The sequence below is a fragment of the Lemur catta genome, chromosome 10 (assembly GCF_020740605.2).
Source record: "Lemur catta isolate mLemCat1 chromosome 10, mLemCat1.pri, whole genome shotgun sequence".
NCBI classification, from domain to species: Eukaryota; Metazoa; Chordata; class Mammalia; order Primates; family Lemuridae; genus Lemur; species Lemur catta.
In genome coordinates, this window is record NC_059137.1 from 33988678 (window position 1) to 34012285 (window position 23608).

Consider the following 23608-nt stretch of genomic DNA (forward strand, 5'->3'; position numbering starts at 1 on the left):
TTATATACACATCTCTTTCATGAGTGGAAAAGTAAAAGATGAACCAAGATGATCACATGGTGAAGAAAACGGGCCCACTTCCTTCCTTCCTTTATATTACTTGTGTGATGTTATGGGTCCTGGGTTTGCTGCCTCTCGGTAGAAAGTGCTCAGCAGAGTGGGAGAGATGGGGAACAAACTGGGGGCGGGAGGTGGGGAAGACAGGCAGAGTTTAAACTTTATCTATAGTGATTTCTTTTTAAGAATAATCTGAACTAAACAAAACAAACTTGGAACATTTGTTAAATCTGGATGATGGGAACACAGGTATATTCTGTATTCTCCTATATGTTTAAAATGCTTCCTACTGAAAATGTTGAAATCAAAAGGAAAGTGCTCAGTGTCCTCAGCGTGGGGCAGGTGCTGTGCTGGGGGCTTGCAGGTAGAAGGATAAAAAAGGCTTCCTGAGAGAGGTCAAGGCTTATAAAGGGGGAAGAAGTGAAGGGCTGCAGGTCCAAGAGGTCCCCTGGCCAGAGGAGGTGGCGGGGGGGATGTGGTCATGGGGCCAGAAGGCAGAGGGAGGGTAGGGACACACCAACGCCTGGCCTGACTCACCCTTGCCCCACCAGGCTTGTCCTGCGCACGACCGGCAGTGTTTCTAAGGATGTGTGCCTATTTTTAGAGGGGAGATTTATTTCTTTCCATTTCAACTGTTTACTTCTGTCCAGGGCTTGTGATTCTGCTGGTTTGTGTTACAAAGGAGAACCACGTCCCTGTGGACCAAACTTGGCTGCTTCCTGGATGGCCAGGAGTGCCCCCCACCTTACAGGATGTGATTTGGGGCACAGGTAGGGAGGACTTTACATCTGGGTGGAGTCTGATGGGAAGCCGCGGCGAGTGACACAAGTTCCAGGTTCGCGTCTTGGCTCTGCCACTGACTTGCTGTGTGGCCTTGAACAAGTCCTTTCCCCTCTCTCGACTTCACGGTTTTGTTGTTATTTTGATGTTTCATCACTAAAATGGTAACAGTAACACCCCATAGGATTGGTATGAGTGTTCGATGAAATACATAAAGCACCAAGTGAATGACACACGTCCAGGACAGACCCCATAAATTAGGGTTTCTCTACCTGCACGGCATACATAGATGCCAGAGGTGGGCAGGTGGTGTTAGATGGCTGCTAAGTGTCCTTGGAGCTCGGGGATTCTACAATTCTAGGTTTTCCATCATCTCTTCCTGCAATTCATGGCTCTTTCTTCTGAACTCTTGGCACATTATAGGCGAAGGAAGGCAGGGTCTGTCTGAATTCATTCTATCACTCAATAGTGGTGTGATTCTGGCCATGCATTTGTTTATCGATATAATGGTATTATTCCCAACCTATGAGGATCAATCTCATAGGATCCTTGTGGAGATATTATGAGATGATGCCCATAAAATACTTAGCATAGCACCTGGCATGTAAGAACACCTCAATAGAAAACAATAGTTTATTATTACGATTATTATTTCAGGCTTTGCAGCGGATCTGTTGTTTTTTATTATTGTTTCTGTGGTGATATTGTGTCCCAGATTCCTAACAGCTGACTTTAAAATCAACTCTTAGGACCCAATTTCTTTATAAGGTTGAAATGATCTCTACTTTCTTCTCTCCTGCAAATATTTTGATCCTTTTACTGAGACAGTTTTAAAAATATTCTGCCTTTTCCCCAAAGCCTCATTAACAAGCAATATTTATAGTTAAATTCTTCGTGTTGGTGGATTTGCGATTTTTTTTTTAACAGTAATATTTATGGTGAAAAGAACATAACAACTTCAAAAGAAATCAAATTGAAAAAAACAGTTTGCTGTTTGTTCTCCAATCTGTTCTCCGAGTTCCCTTCTGGGCTGGTCCCACAGGTGCTCCCAGGGGGTCATGGTTAATAGCACAGGTGACAGGGCCAGGACTGTCTAGGTTGGAATCCAAGCACCACCCAGCTTGCATCCTGAGCAGGTTACTTCATCTCTCCAAGACTCTGTTTCCCCGTCTTTAAAATGGGGCTAATGACTGAACCTTCTCCAAGGACTAAATGAGATAATAATCTACGGAAGGCCTTACCCGTGGCACACCCAGCACACGCTGGGTATCTACTGATCATATGAGAACTGTACGCTGTTCCCCGCGCGAGTCTCAGTGACTTATCATTCTCCAAGTTCTCTGCATTGCCCCCGCTGCCTGGTACAAAGGCAATCTGAACTGAGGAGTTGGCTCCGCTTCAGAGCAGCATCCACTTAACTCCAGAGAGACGAGAAAGGGCAGATCCTCTGGGGAATCAGTCAACAGCGGATACTTTTAGCACATGAAGCATTCCTTTCCTGAGGGAGTCCAAGTGCAACAATCTCATGATAAGCTCGAGTTTTTCCAGAGTGAGAGACAGAAAGTTTCAGGGACTCTTTCTTTCTTTCTTTTTTAATATGCACAAGTTTGGAATCCTCTGCTGCAAACAGAGCTGCTTTCCAACTCCTCGTACTCTATTCTGTCACATGAACTGGGGCTTAAAAATTGCATAACCGAAAACGGCACCCCTTGAAGTATTTCCCCTATTCAGGTACTAAGACAGGCAGGAATGGCTCGAGAAATCATACGTGGTTAGAGCTGGAGAGGGTGTCCGAGGCCATCTAATCCAACTGCGTCCATTTTACAGATAGGGAAACTGAGAACCAATGAGGGAAAATCATGTGCCTAAGTCCACAGCAGAACCAGGACTAGAGCATGGATTTCCGCATCTCAGGCTCTTCCCACGAAGACAGAGGGATGACTTTGCATACAGCACCCTCTCAAACCACAAAACCAGAGCACATCTGCAGCCCAAACTACCTTCCTGAAGCCTCCTATAAAGCCTTAGAGAAACAGGGCTAAGACAGGGACTCCAGATTCATACAGTGGCTCTGCCACTGCCTAGTTGTGGGGCTTTGAACAAGTTACTTCACCTCTCAGCTTCCTCATCTGTAAAATGGGGATGACAACAGTGCCTGGCTCCTAGGATCATGATGATGGTCAAACAAGTTAATATTTTCAAAGTGCTTATGACATGCAGAACAGCACCTGCACATAGTGTCAGATAAGCACTTGTTAAACAAAAATAAAAACAGGAGGAATATGTAGTATAACAGAGACGGCAGTGGCCCAGGCACCAAGGGACCTGGGTTCTGATCTGGTTCTGTTTGGATGTGTGACCTAGAGCAAGTTCCTTCCCCTCTCTGAGCTCAGCTCAGGCTCTATGAGCTGAGGGGTTGGGGGATTGGACACCTGCTGGCAGGCTGGGAGCCTCTCATGGGCTGCAAACCCTTGGCCTCACCCTGTGCTATGATTTCAGAGCCTGGGCCAAGGGACAGCGAGACTTGAGCTGGAATGTCTGTGCACTTCGCAAGAAGGGAGGCCCACTAGGCCTTTTCAAAACTCACATACTGTCTTGCAAATCAGGTAACAGAGACGATCTCAGTAAAGGGGCCAATTGTGTGACTGGGACCAAAACCCACTGGCCTCTGTTATCTCCCACCCTCTCTCTGGTTTCACTTTTCTTTTCCCTGAACTGAGAGAGAAAGGAGTCTTTGAAAAACATCATCTGTGAAACCACAGTGGTACGAGAAGCACAGGTTTCAGCTGGCCCAGGCCCACTCCCAAATCCCTATGCTCAGTTACTTTCTCCTGCCAGAGCGGGAGTTGCCCACACTTGGGAGCCTGTTTGACATCCGAGTCCCCACGCCCTGGTCGTGTGACCCCAGGCAAATTAGGCAGCAAGCTGAGCCTCGGGTGCCCCATCCCTCCAGTGGCACAAGGGAGGGGCCTCTGTCCTGTTAGTCACCTGGGCAAGAGCGCTGGCTGTGCCAGAGGCGAAGAGGTCCTGGGGGCTTGCTGCTGAGGCCAGGTACCCTGATATGTGGGGTGGCATGAAAGGGAGCTCCCAGCTGGGGCTTCAGTGCAGTCCTCAGGGCTGCACCTCCATTCTGTGGGGGCTCCTCCCTCTGGCCCCCACTCCCCGCCTGATGCTGGGCTCCGACCCTTGCAGTCGCCTGCCCTACTTGCAGCCACAGCCTCGTCTAACCTCATCCCCCTCCAGCAGCTCAAGGGAATGCCAGAGAGAGCAGGCCTGCGGGGCCCTCGGGGGTCCACACTTCTCCTCCCTGGGAAGGGCGAAGATTCCTCCGTGGCCCCCCCTCCCACCTCTCACTGGACTCCCCGGCACCCCCTGGTCCATGTGTGCCCAGCCTCAGCTCCCGAAACCGCCAAGCCCACTGAGTCACTGACCCTCAAGGACTCTCCGGGCCTACTAAGAAAAGTCCCAGCTCTCCAGTCTGCTGTGCCACTCCCCCCATTATCTAGCCCAAACCCCCTTTCTGCTCACATCTGACCCTCCACAGAAACCACACTGAGACTCCCCATCCCCAATTACCACCCCACAGAAGCCTTTGCCCCTGGCCTTCACTCGGCCTGGAATTAGAAAACCCAGGGCCCAGTTCCAATATCACCTGCTCCGTGAAGCCTCCTACCAGTAGGCATTAATCCTCTGTCCGAGCTCCCAGTCCGCTCCCCAGGATGCGGTTTATTACGTGCGCATCCCCTCCAGCCTGAGCCCCAGGGCGCAGCCCCCGCCAGGCTCCCTGGTGCCGCCCAGCACAGGCCTGGTGCCAGCAGGTAACTGGGTCACACTCACTGAGTGAACCAGAAGTGGCTACATCTCCCTTTTGTTCTCCCTTTTTAAAGCTGTTTGTTCTTGTAATTCTAGGCGACAGTGATCGAGGATAGAATCAGAACAGAATATTTTACAGCTTGATTGTTCCTGGCCTACAGCATCTGTTTTTACTGAAACCCACGCCAATGGGCAGAGGGGACGCAGGGGAGGGAGGAAGGACCCAAGGCTGTCCCCACCGAGCCCACTTCTAGTCAGCTTGAGCAGCCACGTTAGGAGACCACCTTCTCGTGGCCCTGCAGGGGAAAGCAGTGAACATGAGGAAGACGCAGAGACACTGCAGAGGGATTTGTCATTGTAGGGGGCCTGGGACTCAGGAATTTGAGTTATCTAGAAAGAAGCCACTTACTCAAACTGGAGATAAGACCAGGTTATAAGTCACGGAAGCTTAGCCCTGAAAGGGACCAACCAACTCCATCATTTCATGGATGGGGGGACACTGAGGCCTAAGGAGGACAGCAACTAGCCTAAGGTCACATGGAGTGAAAGAGACAGGGCTGGGTTGGAAGTGGGACATCTAACTTCCAGTCTTGCATTCTTCCAGCTAAGCTGTGCTCCCTGTACATTAGCAGTTATTATTTGTGGGTGAGTGAAATGATATTGAAGCGGTGGTGGTGGTTTAGAGACAGGGTCTCACTCTGTTGCCCAGGCTGGAGTGCAGTGGCACAATCGTAGCTCACTTTAACCTCAAACTCCTGGGCTCAAGTGATCCTCCCACCTTAGCCTCCCAGGTATCTAGGACTATAGACATGCACCACCATACCTGGCTAATTTTTAAGAAAATTTTGTAGAGATGGGGTCTCGCTATGTTACCCAGGCTGGTCTCAAACTTCTGGCCTCAAGTGATCCTCCCATCTTGGCCTCCCAAAGTGCTGGGATTATGGGTGTGAGCCACTGCACCCAGACTGAAGTGTTGTTTTCTTTATGGATCAGAGTTAAACCAGAGTTGAGCAATGACTAGTTAAAAAAAGAAAAAGACAAGAAAAATTCCATTTTTAATGAAAGATACATAAAATGGAAAATTCACTTAATTCGGTAACATTCATTATACCTGGGCATTGACCTGGGTGCCTGGGATATAATTACGGGATGAAGAGCCCCGTCTAATAGGCTACCTAGGAATCGCTCTCTTGGCCCTGCTCACAGCTCCAGCGTGGCTTGCTAAACCACATGCACAACCAAGGAGCCATCTGCCTCTCGATGCTGTGTACCCTGACTGCAGAGGCAAATTCTGAGTAGGAAACAAACTTCTTAAATGTGCCAACTATGAAATGCAACGATAAAACATCAAACAAGTGAGAGGATTCTTCTAGTCCTTTATTTCTCAGCTAATTCATTCCATGACACATGCTCTCCACTGTCCTGAAGCAGTTGGCTTGATAGAACGGGGAAATTGCCTTTTGAAGACTCAGAGATGGCACCAGCTAGGGTGGGTGCAGGGCCGGGGCAACATTCTCTAGAAGGCTGTACACGCCCTGAATCAGCAGGCAATCTATGGTGCTGTTTCTCCCACAGCCAGGATTCATAGTTCCAGGAATCGAGGTTGGAAATGGGAATGGCACCACTTACCCTTACTCCTAGTGACCCATCAGCAAAATTTTTGCTTCCTGTTCCTACAACCTCACACTCTGCTGGCCTAGAAGTCTTAGTTTCAAAGGGAGGAATGCTTCCACCACGAGAAACAAACAACAATGATTCCATTGAACTGGAAGTTATAATTGCCACCAGGCCAAGTTCCGTGGCTCACACTTGTAACCCCAGCACTTTGGGAGGCTGAGGCAGAAGGATTGCTTGAGGCCAGGAGTTTGAGACCAGCCTGGGCAACATAACAAGACCCCCATCTCCACAAAAATAAAAGTTAAAAAATTAGCTAGGCATGGTGGCGCATGCCTGTAGTCCCAGCTACTTGGGAGGCTGAGGTAGGAGGATCGCTTGAGCCCAGGAGCTGGAGTTGCTGTGAGCTATGATCATGCTACTGCACTCCAGCCTGGGTGACAAAGCAAGACCCTGTCTCTAAAAAACAAACAAAACCCCAAAACTGCCACCCGATCACTTTGGGCTCCTCTCGCCTCTGATCCAACAGGCAGAGAAGGGAGTTCCTGTGCTGGCTGGGGTCACTGGCCCTGACTACCAAGGGGAAATTGGATAGCTACTCACACGGGAGGTAAGGAAGCTTGTATCTGCAACACAGGAGATCCCTTAGGGCATTTTTTAGTATTACCATGCCCAGCGATTAAGGTCAATGGAAATCTACAACCCAATCCAGGCAGGACTACTAACGGCCCAGCCAGGGGTGGGGAACCTGTGGCCTCAAGCCCACATGTAGCCCTCCAGATCCCAAGTGTGGCCCCTCAACTGAATCCAAACTTCACAGAACAAATCTCTTATTAAAAGGCTTTGTTCTGTAAAATTTGGATTCAGTCAAAAGGCCACATTCAAACATCCAGACAGGAATGAAGGTTGGGGTCACTCACCAGCTACAGAACCACAACGAGCCGAGGTGCTTGCTGAAGGCAGAGGGGATACAGGATGGGTGATGGGAGAGGGCAGCTGTAAATATCAGCTACAGCCACCTGACCAGTTGCAGAAATGAGGACTGTAATTGCCATGAATACTTTCTCCTTATTTTATGAACATGTTAGCATATGTGTACAGCAAATACCTTTGGGTTCTTTCCCCTCTTATTCCCTTATCATGCAACATAGAGGCATTGACCTTATATTACAGTGTTTAAGTGTGGTTAATTTTACATCATTGCATTTAAGTTATAGGACGTAAGGGGAGAAGAGTAAACCTCACTCAAGGACTTTACCTCTTCTTCTGGGGAAGGGGTTAGTGTATTTTCTGTCGTACACAGGACAGTTGCATCCTGTTGGGCAGAATTATGACCATGTTATTGTTTCTATGTGGAGGTTCAGTATGGTTTACAGAGGTATACATGCATGCCAAGTTGACACCGGGTGTGATGGTTAATTTTGTGTGTCCACTTGATTTGGCCATGAGGTGCCCAGACATTTGGTCAAACATTATTCTGGGCATGTCTGTGAGAGTGTTTCTGCATGAGATTAACATTCAGATCAGTATACAGAGTGAAGCAGATTGCGCTCCCCAATGTGGGTGGGCCCTATCCAATCAGTTGAAGGCCTGAATAGAACAAAAAAGCAACCCTCCTGCAAGTAGGAGGGAATTTCCTCCCACCTGACTGCCTTGGGCTGGGACGTTTTTTCCCTGCCTTTGGAATTGAACTAAAGCATTGGCTCTTGCTGGGTCTTCGGCCTGCCTGCATTTGGGCTGGAACTATGGCATTGGCCCTCCTGGGTCTCCAGCTTGCCGACCACAGATCTTGGAACTTGCCAACCTCCATAACCATGTGAGCTAATTTCTCATAATAAATCTCTTTTCATATATGTATATGTATAAATACATATCCTGTTGGTTCTCTTTCTCTGGAGAACCCTGATATAACACATTTTTAAAAACCCTGCAAAGGCAAAGTTATTCTAATGTCATTCTCACAGAAGGAAAAAGGAAGTGGTAGCTTTAGGAAGTGTACCCCTGTCCCTCCCCGGTGGTAACGTTGCGCTCCCTGCACCCGTAGCCACGTGTTCCCCTTTAGCACCTACTCACATCAGGGTCCAGCTCATCCAGCTCATTTTCCAGGGTCCTGAGCTCTTCCTCTGTTAGGGCTCCAAGGATTTCGTCTTCATCCAGGTCACGGTATTTCTCTAGTTCTCGTCTGTACGACATTGTGGAAGGACTTGTCTTTGTCTCCTGAGTTTCTGCGCTGATCTACGACCGACCAGAAAGAGAAAAGTCTTAGAAAAACCCTGCTCTGATTTGCTGTCCCAAAGCAAATGGATGCTCCTTGCACATGGTGGCCTGGGCATGTCCTGTGAACCGCCAGGATACTAATGACTACAGTGAAACACTGCACTGAGTTTGACTAATTCTCTAACGAAGCTGCGCAAGGTGAAAGTCCTTGAGGGCATGTGATTTAATGAGTGGTAATTGGTTGCAATTGGCATGGACATTAATTACAAGTAAATGGGTGATTATAAATGGCTTATGAGTGCCTGAAAACAATTTTATTCTTCAAGTAGTTCAAATACTTTTCTGTATAACCCTCCACCCTTCACCCCACACCCCAGTGGGAATCATGAATGCTGTAAATGCTGCCAAAGCTGATTTTAAAAGGGGGAGGGCATATAATGGTTAATTGAGCACCTGCTGCATACAGGCCCTCACCTGTTCCATCTCATTGGATCATCACAAAAAGGAGCCTCTAGTAATAGCTAACTTTAACTACCATACACCAAGTTGTGTGTTAAACACTTGCCAAGGATTTTCTAGTTTAACCTATGAGGTAAGTATTCATTCTTATCCCCATTTTACAGATGAGGACGCTGAGCTTAGAGAGGTTAGGCGACTTACCCAAATCATGCCACTGGGAAGTGGCAAATCCACATTTGAGCTCAGGTCTGTTGGCTGTGCCAGCCTGCATTGCCCTGGCCATTGCGTCACGGCACCTTTTTCATAGAATCACCCAATGTCATGGCCAGAAGGAGACTGCCTAGTCCCCTCGTTTTACTCGCAAGGGAGCTGGTTTGGAGGGAAGAAGTGGTTTGCCTGGGGGATTCAGGGGGACCCAGGGAGACCAAGGTCCACATCTGCTGCTTCCCAGGCTGCCCTCTCTTGCTCGAGAACGCTACGGTTCATTGCATGTCTCACAGATGACACCTAATGCCTGTGTTTGGATCCTGTCTCTGCTACTTCCCATAGCCATGACATTTTCAGACCTGTTGACTCATCTGAGCCTCACGACACACCCTGTAAGTTAGGACTTTCAGTTAAAGCCATTTTATCAGTGGCCTAGGGTGCTCTCCACTATACCAAACTGCGTCTTGTCTACACTGAGAGGGACAAGGGGGCCTCGAGCCTCCAGCTCGACTAAAGCTGCCTGGTACCACAACCAGCCAGCAAAGTCTTGGCATCCCCTCACTCAGCAAAGTTCATCATGGCCCAGAGCACGGGGCCACACTTCTCTCTGCAGCCTGTGCATCTGTCTCCTGCACAGCTTCCTCATGGGCAGGGGCTGGGTTTTCTCCATCCCCTCTCCCAGGGCCCAGCCCAGGACTATGCATACAGCAGGAAGTTTCTCCCTGAAAGGAATCCATTCCAGTTCTCCACCTGCCTTTGGTGGCCGATCGGCGAATCCATTCCAGTTCTCCACCTGCCTTTGGTGGCCGATCGGCGAATCCATTCCAGTTCTCCACCTGCCTTTGGTGGCCGATCGGGCAGCCCTGAGGAGATTCTGGGCTCTTCTGCTCTTGGGAAATGTTAGCTTGCTGCAGACACTGCTATTATCTCTATGTATGTGCCCGTCCCCTCCTGTCCTTTAACCTACCTGAACTGAGCCACAAGCCTTCCTTTCTGAAGCTAACAGGCTGGCAGATAAGGCAGCAGCTCAGGACTTCCTTAAATTCAGCAGAATAGAATATAGTACTGCATGTGGAATCAGTGTGATGGATTCTACTGTGTCCCCTGAAATCCACATGTTGAAGTTCTAACCCCCAGTGCCTCAGTCACCTAGTGCCACGTTACAGGTAAGAATGTGACCTTACTGGAAATTGGGTCATTGCAAATGTCATTAGTTAGTTTAGATGAGATCACACTGTGGGCCCCTAATCTAATGTGACTAGTGTCCTTATAAAAAGGAGAACTTTGGACACAGGCACACACACAGGACCACCACCATGCGACGATGAAGGCAGAGATGGGGGTGATGTTTCTACAAGCCAAGGAATGCCACAGATTGCCAGAAGACCAGCAGAAGCCAGGGGAGAGACCTTGAACAGATCCTTCCTCACAGCCTTCAAAAAGAACCAGCCCTGCTGACACTTTGGTGTCAGACTTCTGACCTCCAGAAAGGTCAGACAATAAGTGTCCATTGTTTGAGCCACTCAATTTGTGGTACTTTGTTATAGCAGCCCTAGAAAACTTACACAATCAGTATCACCGTCTTCACAGCAGTTCATATTTTTAGACCCCCATGCCAAACAAACAAACAAATAAATGAAACCCATGACTCATCTGTGAAATGACTAATGGAATTTTCCAGAGGAGAGAAAAATGAAAACTAGGAAAAGACAACCAACCAATCAATCAAAAAGCTGGGGTTAGTTGTTAACTAAAAAGAATTAAAGTCATCAAAAATAAACTAAAACCACGTTCACTAAGCTAACAGAAAGAGTCTCACTTCAGCAAACAGAGAGCACACTTTGTTAGAGTAAGTCTGTGCATGTGTGGGCATATTTGTAGGAGAAATCCAAGGGTATGACAGCCGGCTTGATAAGAAGGACTGGCTTCCCAAATACAGAAACCCCAGTACCATGCTTTTCTCTAAGAATGGCTTGGCTTGGCCTGACGTCTTCCTTTGACCAGACCCCAAGAATGCAATGTTCAGACCATAAATGGGTCCCCTCCTTGATCCATTTCTATTTACTTCCAAAGAAAGTACAACCAGCTCACAATGCTCTGGTATAGATGAAAAAAACCTTCCTGAAGGCCCTCCGAGAACAACCTAATTTGGCTTTTCCTAAGTGAATCCAGGACAGGGAGAGGATCTATGATCTCCACCCCGGGACCCCAACAAAGGGCACAGAAGGTTCCAGAACCAACGCACAGGGATGTCCAGAACCACCTCCAGACTAGGGTCTCTTGGGCTGCAGAACACAAGGTTTTGGTGCTCAAACAAGTTTAGGGTTATGCCAAGTTCTGCAGGACTCTGGATGGCAGGACTTCCCAAACATTTTGGTATGCTACTATGCAATGGCATCTCCAAGAGGAATGGGCTGCGAGCATAATTTCCCAATCCTTTTGCTTCTCCCAGAATTGGAATCTCATGAAACAAAGTTTGGAAAACATAGCTTTAGGCTCACCTCTGGGTCACATCGGGGAGGCACTCAGAACCTCGCAGGAAGGTGCATAGAGACAGGACCAGCTGGGACACACTTCTGGGGACAGTCAGGCAGGTTTGGAACCATGGGAGCTCCCATGCCTGTTACCTTTTCCAGCTGACTCATTTTCTAGATGATTTGTGGTAAAACCCTTAGAAAAAGAGTCATGGACAGACCCCGGAGAATGGACGAGCCAGGATGAGGGAGCCGGGGAGGAAGGAACCCACAATCAAAGCCAGCTTGGGAAAAGGGGCTGGGGAAAGAGCCAGGAGAGAGAAAGAGGTGGCAGCTAAGGGTTGGTCCTCAGGCCTCCTCCAGAGACGCCACCACAAGAGGTGCAACTGTTAAATTTCCTCTTATTGCACGTGGGAAAGTTAATGTACCACTCACGCATCCCAAGGTGCTGTTGAATTCAAAAATCCCGTATGATAGGATTTCAGAAGCCCTTTCTAATGTCAAGTGTCCCGTGAATATTATGGAGTGGTGAGGCATTACATTAAATAAGCTGAGAGGAACCGAGAGCTCCTAAGGTAAACTATGAAGCTGTCAGCTTCAGCCACACTCATCCACTTGGCTCACAGGGCCAGCAGCGTTAAGCAGGATTCTCCTCCTGTGGCCAGGGAGGTGGGGAACGGGAGGTGGGAGAGAGGCAGGGTGGGAGGGAGGTGAGACCAGTGCGGCCACAGAGCTACTGCAGCGTGGTCTTAAAATACCGCTCGGAAGAGACTGCATTTTATGATTGTTCATAAAATGCCTGCATTTCCTAATAAAAGAGGTGTTAGGGACGAAACACAGGCCTGAGACTCACAGGACTTTGGTTGGGGTGCTAATTGTGACGGCGACTCCCTGGGTGACCCTCGCTAAGTTCCTTCCCTCCTCTGGGCCTCTGTTTGCTCATGTGCACAATGAACAAATTGAATGACCGGAGTGGTTCCTAAACTGTGCCAAGAGGAGGTCTCTGGCTCTGAGAAAGCGCCTCTAGGGCCTCCAGGGGGTTAAGGCTAAGTGAGGGGGCTCACCCCGGATTTTACCTCATGTGTTTATTTGGGGTTCCTTATCAGATTTCCCTTGAAGACAGGATTCTGCCACTGGAATAAAAAAGTGAAACTCACTGGACTGGGTTTCTTGGTCTGTATAGTGAAGGGCTAACAGAACTCGCCCAGACGGGGTGCTGTGGGGATTGAGTGACAACAAGCAGATGAGGGTGCCACCTGGGGCTCACCAGACGCGAGCCATCACTACGGGGCTGCTGCTGCTGGAGCCTCCACCTCTCCCGCACCTTCCCCCACACACTGTCACCAGATTGTAATGGCCCTCAGGAGAGGACTGATGTCCCGCTTGTCTTTGTGTCCCCAGTGCCTAGCCCTGGGCTGGGCCCAGAGGTGCCATTTGGGGACAGGGAATGTGCACACCCTCGTTCTGGTCTGGGGTTCTTGGAACCCTGGGCAAGCCCCGTCTCTTCTTGGCTGCTCTCTTTTCCTATCGTTGCCATGGAAAGATTGGACCAGGTCTGGGGCAGCTGGGGATCCTAGAGGGGAGGGACAGGTGGGAAGCGGGTGATGAAGCCACCGGGTTCCCAAGGTGGCCCGCCTGGGATACAACGGCTGCTCTGTTACTTCCCTAAGTAAGAGTTGTTGAGAAAAACAAAAGGGCAGGTCAATAAATTTAAAACACCCTTACGTACATAAATCTTCCAAATCTGGTGTCTATTTTACACTTACGGTAAATCTAGCCACCCTGCTCCTCCAGGGCAGAAGCCTTAAGCCTCCGCTAAATATGAAAAAATAGAATTTACAAGCTGTGCCGGGAAGTAAAACCCAGCAGGTCGGGCAGTAAAAATTAGAGGGTCAAGGACCAAGGCCATCCATCAGGAAAGCTTCGGAAATGGAAGTTTCCAGAAGGGGCAGCTCTGGAGCATGAAAGGCCCTTTTAAATCTTTCACAGGCCGCAGGTCCAGGCACTTCTGCTCATGGCACCTCCAGCGTCGCCCGCCCGTGTGGGAGCGCTGCTTGGGAAGGAGGCCCTTGAGTGGCATCATCATGATTTATGGACCGCACTTCCCTGAGCTCACAGAGAGCTAAGTCACGAGTTTGAAGGAATATTTTCCAGTTATACCATCTTCTTATTCCAGCCACAGTGAACATCTTGAGCATGGGCAAAGTAAGGTTGATTTATAAACAAAGCTGACCCTTTATACCCCATCTCCTTGTATGTTTGTCCCTCTCTTTTGGAAGATACTTTGGCTAAAGAGATTTTAGGCCACGATTCCTCATCCCTAAATCCTGCATCTCATGACAATGCCATTTACTCGCTCTCTAGAACCTCTCTCTTCCCTTGGCTTCAGGGACACAAGAGCATCTGCAATGTCCCCTGTCCCTCCTGAGAGAGTTGTCACCCCTTTCACCTTTCAAGGGGCACGTGGCAGGCAGCCATGCTTTGTGTCATGTGACACCCTCTACGCTCAGCTGATTGGACAGAGTGGGTGCCTGGCTCAGGGGCAGCTAATTGATTGGCTGGTCAGCGACAATGTCCTGAGGTGGCATAGGACAGACAAAACAAAAAAACAACAAACAGGAGTTGGGCAAATGGGCTCCTTCATTTGCATCTGTGTTAGTGTTCTGTGGGGGCCCCAACAAGGCAACATAACTGAGTGGCTTAAACAACAGAAATGTGTTGCCACTCCGTTCCGGAGGCCAGAAGTCAGAAGTTAACGTGTTGGCAGGGTTGGTTCCTTCTGAGGGCTCTGGGGTGATCCGTTCCAGGCCCGGCTCTTTCTGGTGGCCTCGGGCATCCCTTGGCTTGCAGATGCCTCCTCCCTGCGCCCTCTGTACGCGTCTGTGTCCACATTTCCCCTTTGGATGAGGACGCGGTCAGACTGCATTGGGGCTTCCCTGATAACCTTATCATGCTCACAGGTCACTTTCACAGGTACAGCTTTTCGGGGGACACAATTCAACCCGTAACAGTATAGAGGTGCCAGGGCAGCTAGGGTGAAGGGAAGCCGGGGGTCCATGACGAGCGTGTGGAAACCAAGGCCACGAGGGACGAGAGGTGGCCAGGGAGCGAGAGTCCTCTGAGAGGGAGAGCTCGTGCAACCCGAGAGATGAACACTGAGTCCCCACAGGGGCCCAGGGCCCCGTCCCCTCAGGCCTCGGTCACCCCGGCTCCAGCTGTCTTCCCACAAGACCCCTGTCTTCCCACGATCCTTACATAGTCCACCTCTGTCCCCACACCCCCTCACTGTCCTGAGGGACGTTGAAAGAGTCCCCGCTCCTGCAGCCAAGCAAGAACGACAGCTCCAGCTCTCTCGGTTTCCCTCCCCTTTGTCTGACTCCTTAGGCTCCCTGATGACATGTTATTCTCAGCTCACCTGTTCCTCTGCTCTTCTCCCTCCTCACTTCTCACAGCCTCCCTGGCTGGCTGTCATCTCTTCCCACGAGGGTTCTGTTACCATGATAAGCTGAAGACCCTCAGATTGTCTGTGTCCAGCCCGGGGCCCCTCCCCGAGCCCCGGCTCCCTGCTGGGCGCCTCCCTCTGGGGCCCCTGGGGCCCCACATCCCTGCCTGAGTGCACCTCCCCCTCCACGCCCCAGCCCCACACCCCAGCCCAGATACCCTCCCTGCCCACAAGCCTCTCTTTTCATTGTTACAGTTGCTTTCCAAATTGTGGTAAAAGACACATAATCAAAATTTACCATTTTAACCATTGTTAAGTGCACAGCTCAATGGCATTAAGTACATTCCCTTGCTGTGCAACCATCACCCCATCCGCCTCCAGACTGCTTCCGTCTACCCCAGCTGAAACTCCGCACCCCTGAACACTAGCTGCGTTCCCCTCCCTTAGCCCTAGCAGCCACCATTTCTTTGTGTCCCTGTGAATTTGCCTCCTCCAGCTGCCTCAGAGGTGTGGAGTCACACAGGGTCATCTCTTTGTGCCTGGAACCTTGTCTCTTTCACATCCTCGCATCTGTCTCTCCTCTCCCTTCTCTTGGCGCTGTCTTTTGTGATCTGTGTTATTAGAGCAGTCTCCCACCTGTCCCCTGCCTCAGTTCTCCCACCTTCCTGTCCTCATTCAACTCAGCTCCAGAGGATCTTTGTGAAAATCAGTCTTCATGCTGCTCCCGAGCTGAAAACGACTCCCACCACTTCCCATTATGCCAGAGACAGAGCATGTCCTCAGGCACCGTCCCCACACCCAGGCGCCAGCCCTCCGTACCAGGACACTGCACCTGTCCTCCCACAGCCTCTGCGGGCACCCTGTGGAGGCAGTGCCGTCCCTGCCTGGCGGGGGAGATGGGGCCCCCACTCCTCTCTGTACCCGCAGGCTGGGCAGGGCGAGGGCCACGATCACACCAACATCTCCACACCTCAGCACCCAGCCCTGGCCTGGCTCAGAGGGAAGGCGCGGTCACTGCAGGCGGAATGGGACTGTCAGTCAGGGACACAGATCGCTGGGAGCAGGGGGACAGCCAAATCCTATCCCGGCCAGTGATCGCTGGAGGAAGAAAGTCAACCAGCCCTCGATCGGGCGGGGCAGGGGCGGGGTGGGGTGTGGAAGCGCTAGTCAAGGGAACTTTCGGGGCCCTTAACGTCCTCTATTTTTAGGGTTGAGATTTGGGTCATAAAATGTGATGCAATAATTATGCCAATAACCACTCCTCCGATGCGCAGAGACCTTTGCAGCATATAAAAAAATAACCACTTTTATTCCTGCAGTTGCATGTTCCCGGGGGCGTGTTGTCACCTGTGATGGGCTCCAGGTAGAAGAGAGGAGAGGAGGAGAAACAGAGAGGGAGAGGGCTGGACTGAGAAGACCAAGCTCTGCCAGCCACCAAGGTCTAGGTCCCACGCTGTCTGCCACCCCTGAGGAGCCCCTGCATGAGACAGCCTCAGTTTCTCCCCCTGCCTTGCTGAAAGAGAGTCCCAGGCAGCACCAGCTACATAATGTGCTGGGTCCAGTGCAACATAAACCAGTGGGGACCTTTGCTCGAAAGGCAGGAAAAAAGTACCATTAAAGGTATTAAAATATAAAGTTTTTTTCTTTCTCTCATGGTCACTTTCTTGATCTGTCACGATGTTTTTAATCGATTCTTTAATGTGTGATCCACATAGGTGCCCATGGGCTGTGACTCGGAGCACGCACAAGAAGCCCACTCACTGGCTGCCAATGTCCCTCTCCTGCCAGACACCGACGGGCACACCCTGCCTGCTGCAGGGCCAGAAAGTCAAGCCAGGCATTTCCCCTCCCACGGGCCGCTGCCCCACCACAATCCTCTTGTCTACCCCTGATCCAGGTATCTAGTGTTCTGGCCACTGCCTCCGTGCAATCCTCTTCTCCACCTGTGATCCAAGTACCTAGTGTCTTGGCACGGAGGCTGCAACATGATGAGCAATCCCCAAGGGTACTGGAACCCCTGTGCCGGGACACTAGGTACCTGGGTCAGGGGTGGATGAAACGTCTGCCCTGCAGTTCCCAGCTGACTGCACCAAGGGGCCCCAGTGGTAGCTGAGCTGGACTGGGGAGAGGGAGGTTGGGTGGAACCGGGGGTGCCAAGCGCAGGGGAGCTGGAGTCCCAGAGCCCATCCCCAGGAAGCAGAGAGGCAGCAGGAAGCGAGACCCCATGTGAGCTGAGGTTCGGAGCCCTGGCACATGCTCCATTGTCCATTCAGACTTCACTTAAAGACATAATCTCAAAGATAAAATGATGAAGAATTTCAAGACGGTGACTGCAGAGCATTCCACCCAGCACGGGGGCCTTCTGAGAGTAGGGCTCTTGTACCTGCACAGGTGTACAACCTGGTCCCAGCCCGATGCCCAGGACAGATACCCTGAAGGCCACAGGGCCAGACTCAGCCTTGCCTCACCTGTGATGGTCCTCTTCCCCCCAGCGTGTTCCAACCCACTGAAATCTCTAGTCCCCAGGGTCTATAGGAGACGGGGCCACAGTGCAATGGCAGACGGAGCACGGGCGTAGGGGTCAGGGGGCCTATTACAAGTCCTCCCTTGGGTTGAGGACTTGCTGCATGACCTTGTGGGAGAGAGAGAAATTAATAAGAGAGCCCCAGATCTCAGGAAGCTTATAATGAACTCGGGAAGACAAGGCTCACACAGAGATCCTTGGGATGGTGTCACACGCATCATCTCTGCGTCCACCACCCTCGGAGGAGGAGGGGTGCTCTGGGCCATTAGCCACCCTTTGCAGATGAGGCCTGGGTAAAGGTGAGAGCTTGGACTAGGGGTCATGCCAACCTGGCCTAAAATGCCTGTCCTGGCTCTAACTAACTGGGCAGCCTCGGGCGTGCCACTCGGTGCCTCTGAGATTCATGGATTGCTTTGCAAAGTGAGAGCAGGACATGTACTGCGTGTCCTCTCGAGGGGTGCTATGAAGGGGACATGAGATAAAGGATGACACAGCTCTTTCCCCTCCCTTCAGGCCCCAAAAGACAACTCTGCAAGCACTGAAGGGGTGGGTGTGGTTGAGCAACCAGGAGGCAGATGTGGGCCTCTCTGGTGACTGTCTTCCCACCATAAACCACCGGTGGGAGGTGTTGGCCCCAAACGCCAAGGTGAGCTCTCAGTGGCCTGAAGAAAAGCATCGTGCCAAAGCAAGGGCAATGATGGTCTTGCTTGGCTTTGTCCTGGAGCTGAACTCTGGGTCTCACTCTTTTGTTGGGGCTTTAACAAGGCACGGGTTATATACAGTCAAGTGTACAAGTCTTAAGTGTACAGCTCACTGAATTTTCCCATTTGTATATACCTATGTGGACGCTCAGATGCAGACACAGAACATTTCCAGCCCCCCAGAAGGCTTTCGTACACCCCTTCCCAGTCCATCTTCCTCAAGGGGAGCTACTCTTCTGACCTTTACCACCACAGATTCGCTATGACTGTTTTCGAACATTTTAGTATATATAGATGGAAACAAACAGTAGGTATGTTCTTGGGTCTGGTTTCTTTCACTCAACATTGTGTTTGTGAGATTCATCCATACTTTTGTGTGTAGTAACAGTTTGTTCATTTTCATTGACATGTAATATTTTATTATATGAAATAAACCATAATGTATTCGTTTACTTTTGATGGGAATTTAGGTTATTTCCAGTATTTGGTAATTACAAATAGTGCTATGAATATGTCTTTTGGTAGAAATAAGCACCACTCTTGGGAGTGGAACTGCTGGGTCATAGAACAGGCATACACTGAGTTTCAGTAAATATTGTCGAACAGTTTTCCAAAGTGATTGTACAGTTTTACATTTTCACCAACAATGTATGAGAGTTTCAGTTGCCCCACATCCTTGCCAACACTTGGTACTGTAATACTTTTCATGTTAGCCATTTTGGTGGGTGGGCAGTGGTATCTCACCGTGCATTTCCCTGATGACTAATGGTGCTGAGCGCATCTCATGTGCCTATTGGCTGCGTGCACGACCTCTGCCGTGAACTGGGCCTTCATCTTGAGTGGTGCTGATGGAGTCCAGAGAAGGTGAACAGGGTGTCGTATGAAGAACAGTTGAAGGACCAGGAGGAACGGGATGACACTTGCAAACCTCTAATGGGCTGACCCAGGAAAGAGGAAACAGAAGAGGTCTGTGGCTCCCAGAGGGCAGAAGGCATAGATTTACCAAGATTACCAGGATGCAGATTTCTGATCAGCTCAAGGAACTTTCTAAGGATAAAAACTGCCCAAGGATGCACTGGACTGAGTCAGAAATAGTGAGCACTGTCACTGCAGGCTCGTGAGCAGAGAAGACAGAGCCCTAGATGAGATTTTCCAGAGAGGTTTGATGTCTCAATTGATGGTGGTAGTTCGGGAGTGGACGAGATGAGACTTAAGGCCCTTTGAGGCCTGGTTCTATCCTGAAAGACGTGTTTGGAGCCACTGAATGGAGGAGGATTGGGACTTAGAGACCAGCTATCATTAGAAGTCTTGTTTTCTGGCTCGTTTGCATTTATTTTCCCTGGCTGATTTCATTCTCTTAGTCATATGGGAAAGTACCTTCTAAAAAAACATGGACACTAAACATAGCGTTTGACTCCATCACTTTCTGCAGTTGCTACAAGCCCATCCCAGAACACACTGAGCCTCAGAGGTCTGTACGTCAGTTAAATTTGTCAAGTGGTTTAAATTAGAAAGGTCTCTGTGTGTGTGAATGTGTGTGCATGTTTGCATTTTGCATCTCTTGGGGTCATTACACTGTCTGAGTCACTGCACAAATCATTGTAAGCAACAGGGTTCAGGAAAAGATTCTGAAATCATCTTCCCGTCCCAGCTGGGCTGCCCACCTGCCCTCACACCATGCTACTCTCCACTCTGCAGCTCCTTCCCCCGACTTCTCTGCAACTTTCCTGGTTCGGGCCACCCTGAGCTCTCCCCAGGCTCTGCCCCTTCCATTTTGTCTTCCTCCACACCAGATGAATAGGGTCCCAGGAAGCCAGACATCATAATACAAACCGAAAAGGCCACCAGAGTTCTGCGGGAGCTATTGCATTGTTTTAGGGCATCCCCTAGACCCCCAAGTCTGAAAGCTACTTGAGAGCCAGCATCTCTGTCTCCCACGCTCCTACAAAGTCCTGTACCTCTCCAGTGCTGAATATATTAATATGTGTGTTGAACGAATGAGTGAATGAATGCCAAGCATTATTATTGGCTTTCAAAGCCCTAAGTCAAAAACGCTGGTAGAATAAAAGTTAATTGTAGAAAAGTTCATGGACCTCATTCCTTTTCCCATTCTCCATTTTACAAACATGAACTTTATCACCTTGCCTCACAGTAGGTGTTAACATAAGGTTAACATAAAAATGAAGCACATTTTTATCCTTTCTGAAAAACCAATATGAAAATTAGGATGAACAATGCCAAAAGGTAAATGGCAAATTGGACAAAAATATATTTGCTGCACATTGAACAAAAGGCTAATTTGTTTCATAGACAATGAAAAAGAAAAAGAACAGCCCAGTAAAGCATGGGAAGAGGAAAGGAATAGGTGATAAATCCACATAAAAAGAAATACTAATGGCTTAACAATGTATCAATAGATAAAGAAACTCACTTATTTATAGAAAAGCAAATTGGGAAATGAGATATCAGTTCCTATCTTATCAGATTGACAAAGATTAAAAAGTCTTAAGAATTCCTGGGGTTCACAAGATGTAGGGAGACCAGGTTCCTCACTCAGAGCAGAAGTTACCTTGGTAAACCCCCCTCAGGGCAAGTTAAGCCATATCTATCAAAATGCACACACCCTTGACTCAGCAATTCCACTTCTAGGAATTTACTCTGTTAGTTTACTCACGGAATCGTACAAACATATGTGCAAATTATCTGGTTATAATCTATTTAGCAAAAAAAAAAAAACACTGGAAACCACATAAAAGTTCATCAGCAGGGCACTGGGTAACTAAATTACAGTATAGATACACAGTGGGACACTATTAACACCATCCGTGAGGCTACTGTTGCCCAGAATGTCACTGTGCCTCATGACAGCAAGCACTGTTCTGTGCCTACTGCATACGAGGCACGGTGCTAAGCTTTCCATGGATTATTTCATGCAATATATTAATAAATAACTCTGTGAAGTGGGTACTTTCATTATCCCCATTTCACAGATGAAAACACTGAAGTGCAGAGAAGAGAAGTAACCTATGTTAGTTGTGTAGGGCTGCCATAACAAATCACCACATACCAGATGGCCTAAAACAACGGAAATTTGTTCTGTCACAGTTCCGAAGACCAGAAGTCCGAAATCAAGGTGCCAGCATGGTTGGTTCCGAGGGCAGCTCGGCTCCGTGCTTGTCTCCTGCTTCTGGCGGCTGCTGGCAATCCCCGACAGCCCTCAGTCTATGGCTGCAGCGCTTCAATCTCTGATTCCATCACCAAGTGGCCTTCCTTCATGTGTGTGTCCACTCTTCTTCTTATAAGGACACCGGTCGTTTGATTTAGGACCCACCCTAATCCAGTGTGACCTCATTTTAACTTAACTCTTAACTTACCTCTTAACTTAACTTACCTCTCTAAAAACCTTATTTCCAAATAAGGGCACATTCTGAGGTTCAGGTAGACGTGACTTTTGGAGGGCCACCATTTAACTCAGTACACTGACCAAGGTCCCAGAGCGATTAAGCAGTGGAGCCGGGATCAGAACCTGGGCAGGCAACGGGACTGTACTCACCACCACGACTCCGTGCTGCCGTCCCTAACATAATAGCTCACATTTACATAATGCTAGCACTGTCCCAGGCACTGCCCTAACCATTTTACATATAATAACTAATTTAATCCCCACATCAACCCCACTTTACAGATGGGGAAACAAGGCACAGAAGGATAAAAGTCACCTTAGATTACAGAGCCAGCAACTGGCAGACCTTAGATTTGAACATAGTAAGCTGGTGTCCAGACAGAGTCCATGTTTTTGTTGTTGTTGTTTTGTTTTGTGAACCAGAAGAACAGATTGTGTCTTATGATCTATCACTTGCTATTCAAGGGCCCCCAAAAGGACCTGGCAGGGCTTTGCCTTGAGCCTGCCCTTGGTTGCTCCTGGGCTCCCTGGGCTTGTACAGACTGATCCAGAGTCCACGTTCTTAACCGCTATGCTAAACTCCCTTCCACCTAGCATCCTGTCATGACAATATACTGAGAATTAGGGCTAAGAAAATATTTCTCTCTCCTGAAAGACTGGTATTCTTCCTTTCATTATCAGACATGAAAAGTCCTCCCATTCGTCTTGTCTCCCTTTTCCCTGTAGCTGCCAGGATTCATCTCAGAGCCAACTGGAGTGTCCAAATACAGTTACCATCTTCAGCCAGGTTGCTGGCATAGTTTTCTGTCTTTATTCCCTGTGTTGGGTGTTCTTAACCTGGGCTTTCAAATGGGCTTCAGCAGGGATCCACATACCCACTGAAATGATATAGAAAGTGTTGTGTATATAGATATATTCATTTTTCTGGAGCAATGGTCCATAGCTCTAATCAGATTCTCCAAGAGTTTCATGATCCTAATCTTCAAGACTTCTGCCTTGTCTTTTCGAAATGTTGTTTTTACCAGTTAAGTTGCCTGTGTATGTTTACTTTAAGCCATCTCAAAGCTTGTTAATGGAGTAAGTGGAATACTGTATAAAAACCGTAAGCAAATGCATGCCATGCCGCATCCAGTCTGAACTTTTAAGTCTTCCTGGTTTGCATGGAGGAAGGCTGTCTTCATGTCTCCCTCTCCCTTACCTCCAAATTTACACTTCTGAGTAGTTTTGATGTGTCAGGGCCTCAGCTGTCTCAGGTTTCCACCCCAGCTCTGGCCGGGCACCCATCCTGTGCTCATAGATATCAAACTTGTAAGCAGTGTGCTGTCCAGAAAGAGCCCTCAATTTTGAGCCAGGGCTCAAATGAATTCATTTGTAGATTTTTTTAAAAAACCACTATATTAATGCAATGGCCAGGGGGAAACTCTGTGATAACTAGCACTCACTGTGGTGTCTCAGGTGTGGTGGTTCACGGATACAGAATTAGCACCACCTTATTAGATGTTTATTAGCGACTATCGGGAATTATTAAGCTTATTACCTCATAAACCCATTTGTGCTTGCTAGAAACAAGGAGCTTATTAAAAATTCAGAATCTCAAGCCCCATCCCATACCTACTGAACGGGAATCTGGATTTTTAAAAAGAGTCCCAGTGATTCACATGCACATTACAGTTAGAGAAGCACTGATGCAGAACATGAGGACTTCCATTCCTCAAGTTTATAAACCCTGGAGAGCACTTTAGTTTTCTGGAATACACGCTCCAATTGGACTATCTGGAACAATTCCTACTGGGGTTCACTGTCCTATTACAAAAAGGGGGTGACAATACCTGCCAATCCTCCCTCACAGCATAACTGTGAGTTTCAAACGAGATCATGGATTCACTCACTAGCTACTCCTTGCCATGGGGCTCAGTG

General features: G+C 49.0%; 1 protein-coding gene across 2 annotated transcripts in view; it reads right to left on the reverse strand.

Annotated features, from left to right (window-relative positions):
* The window catches only part of TMOD1 (tropomodulin 1), a 78728-nt gene that overhangs the window by 50557 nt on the left and 4563 nt on the right, over positions 1–23608 (reverse strand). Inside the window, exon 2 of one of the 2 annotated variants that reach the window (XM_045562507.1) lies at positions 8338–8499. In XM_045562507.1, coding sequence (XP_045418463.1) covers positions 8338–8457 — 120 coding nt within the window. In that variant the 5' untranslated portion in view covers positions 8458–8499. The remainder of the gene's footprint in view (positions 1–8337; positions 8500–23608) is intronic. The other variant, XM_045562508.1, reaches the window with a different exon arrangement.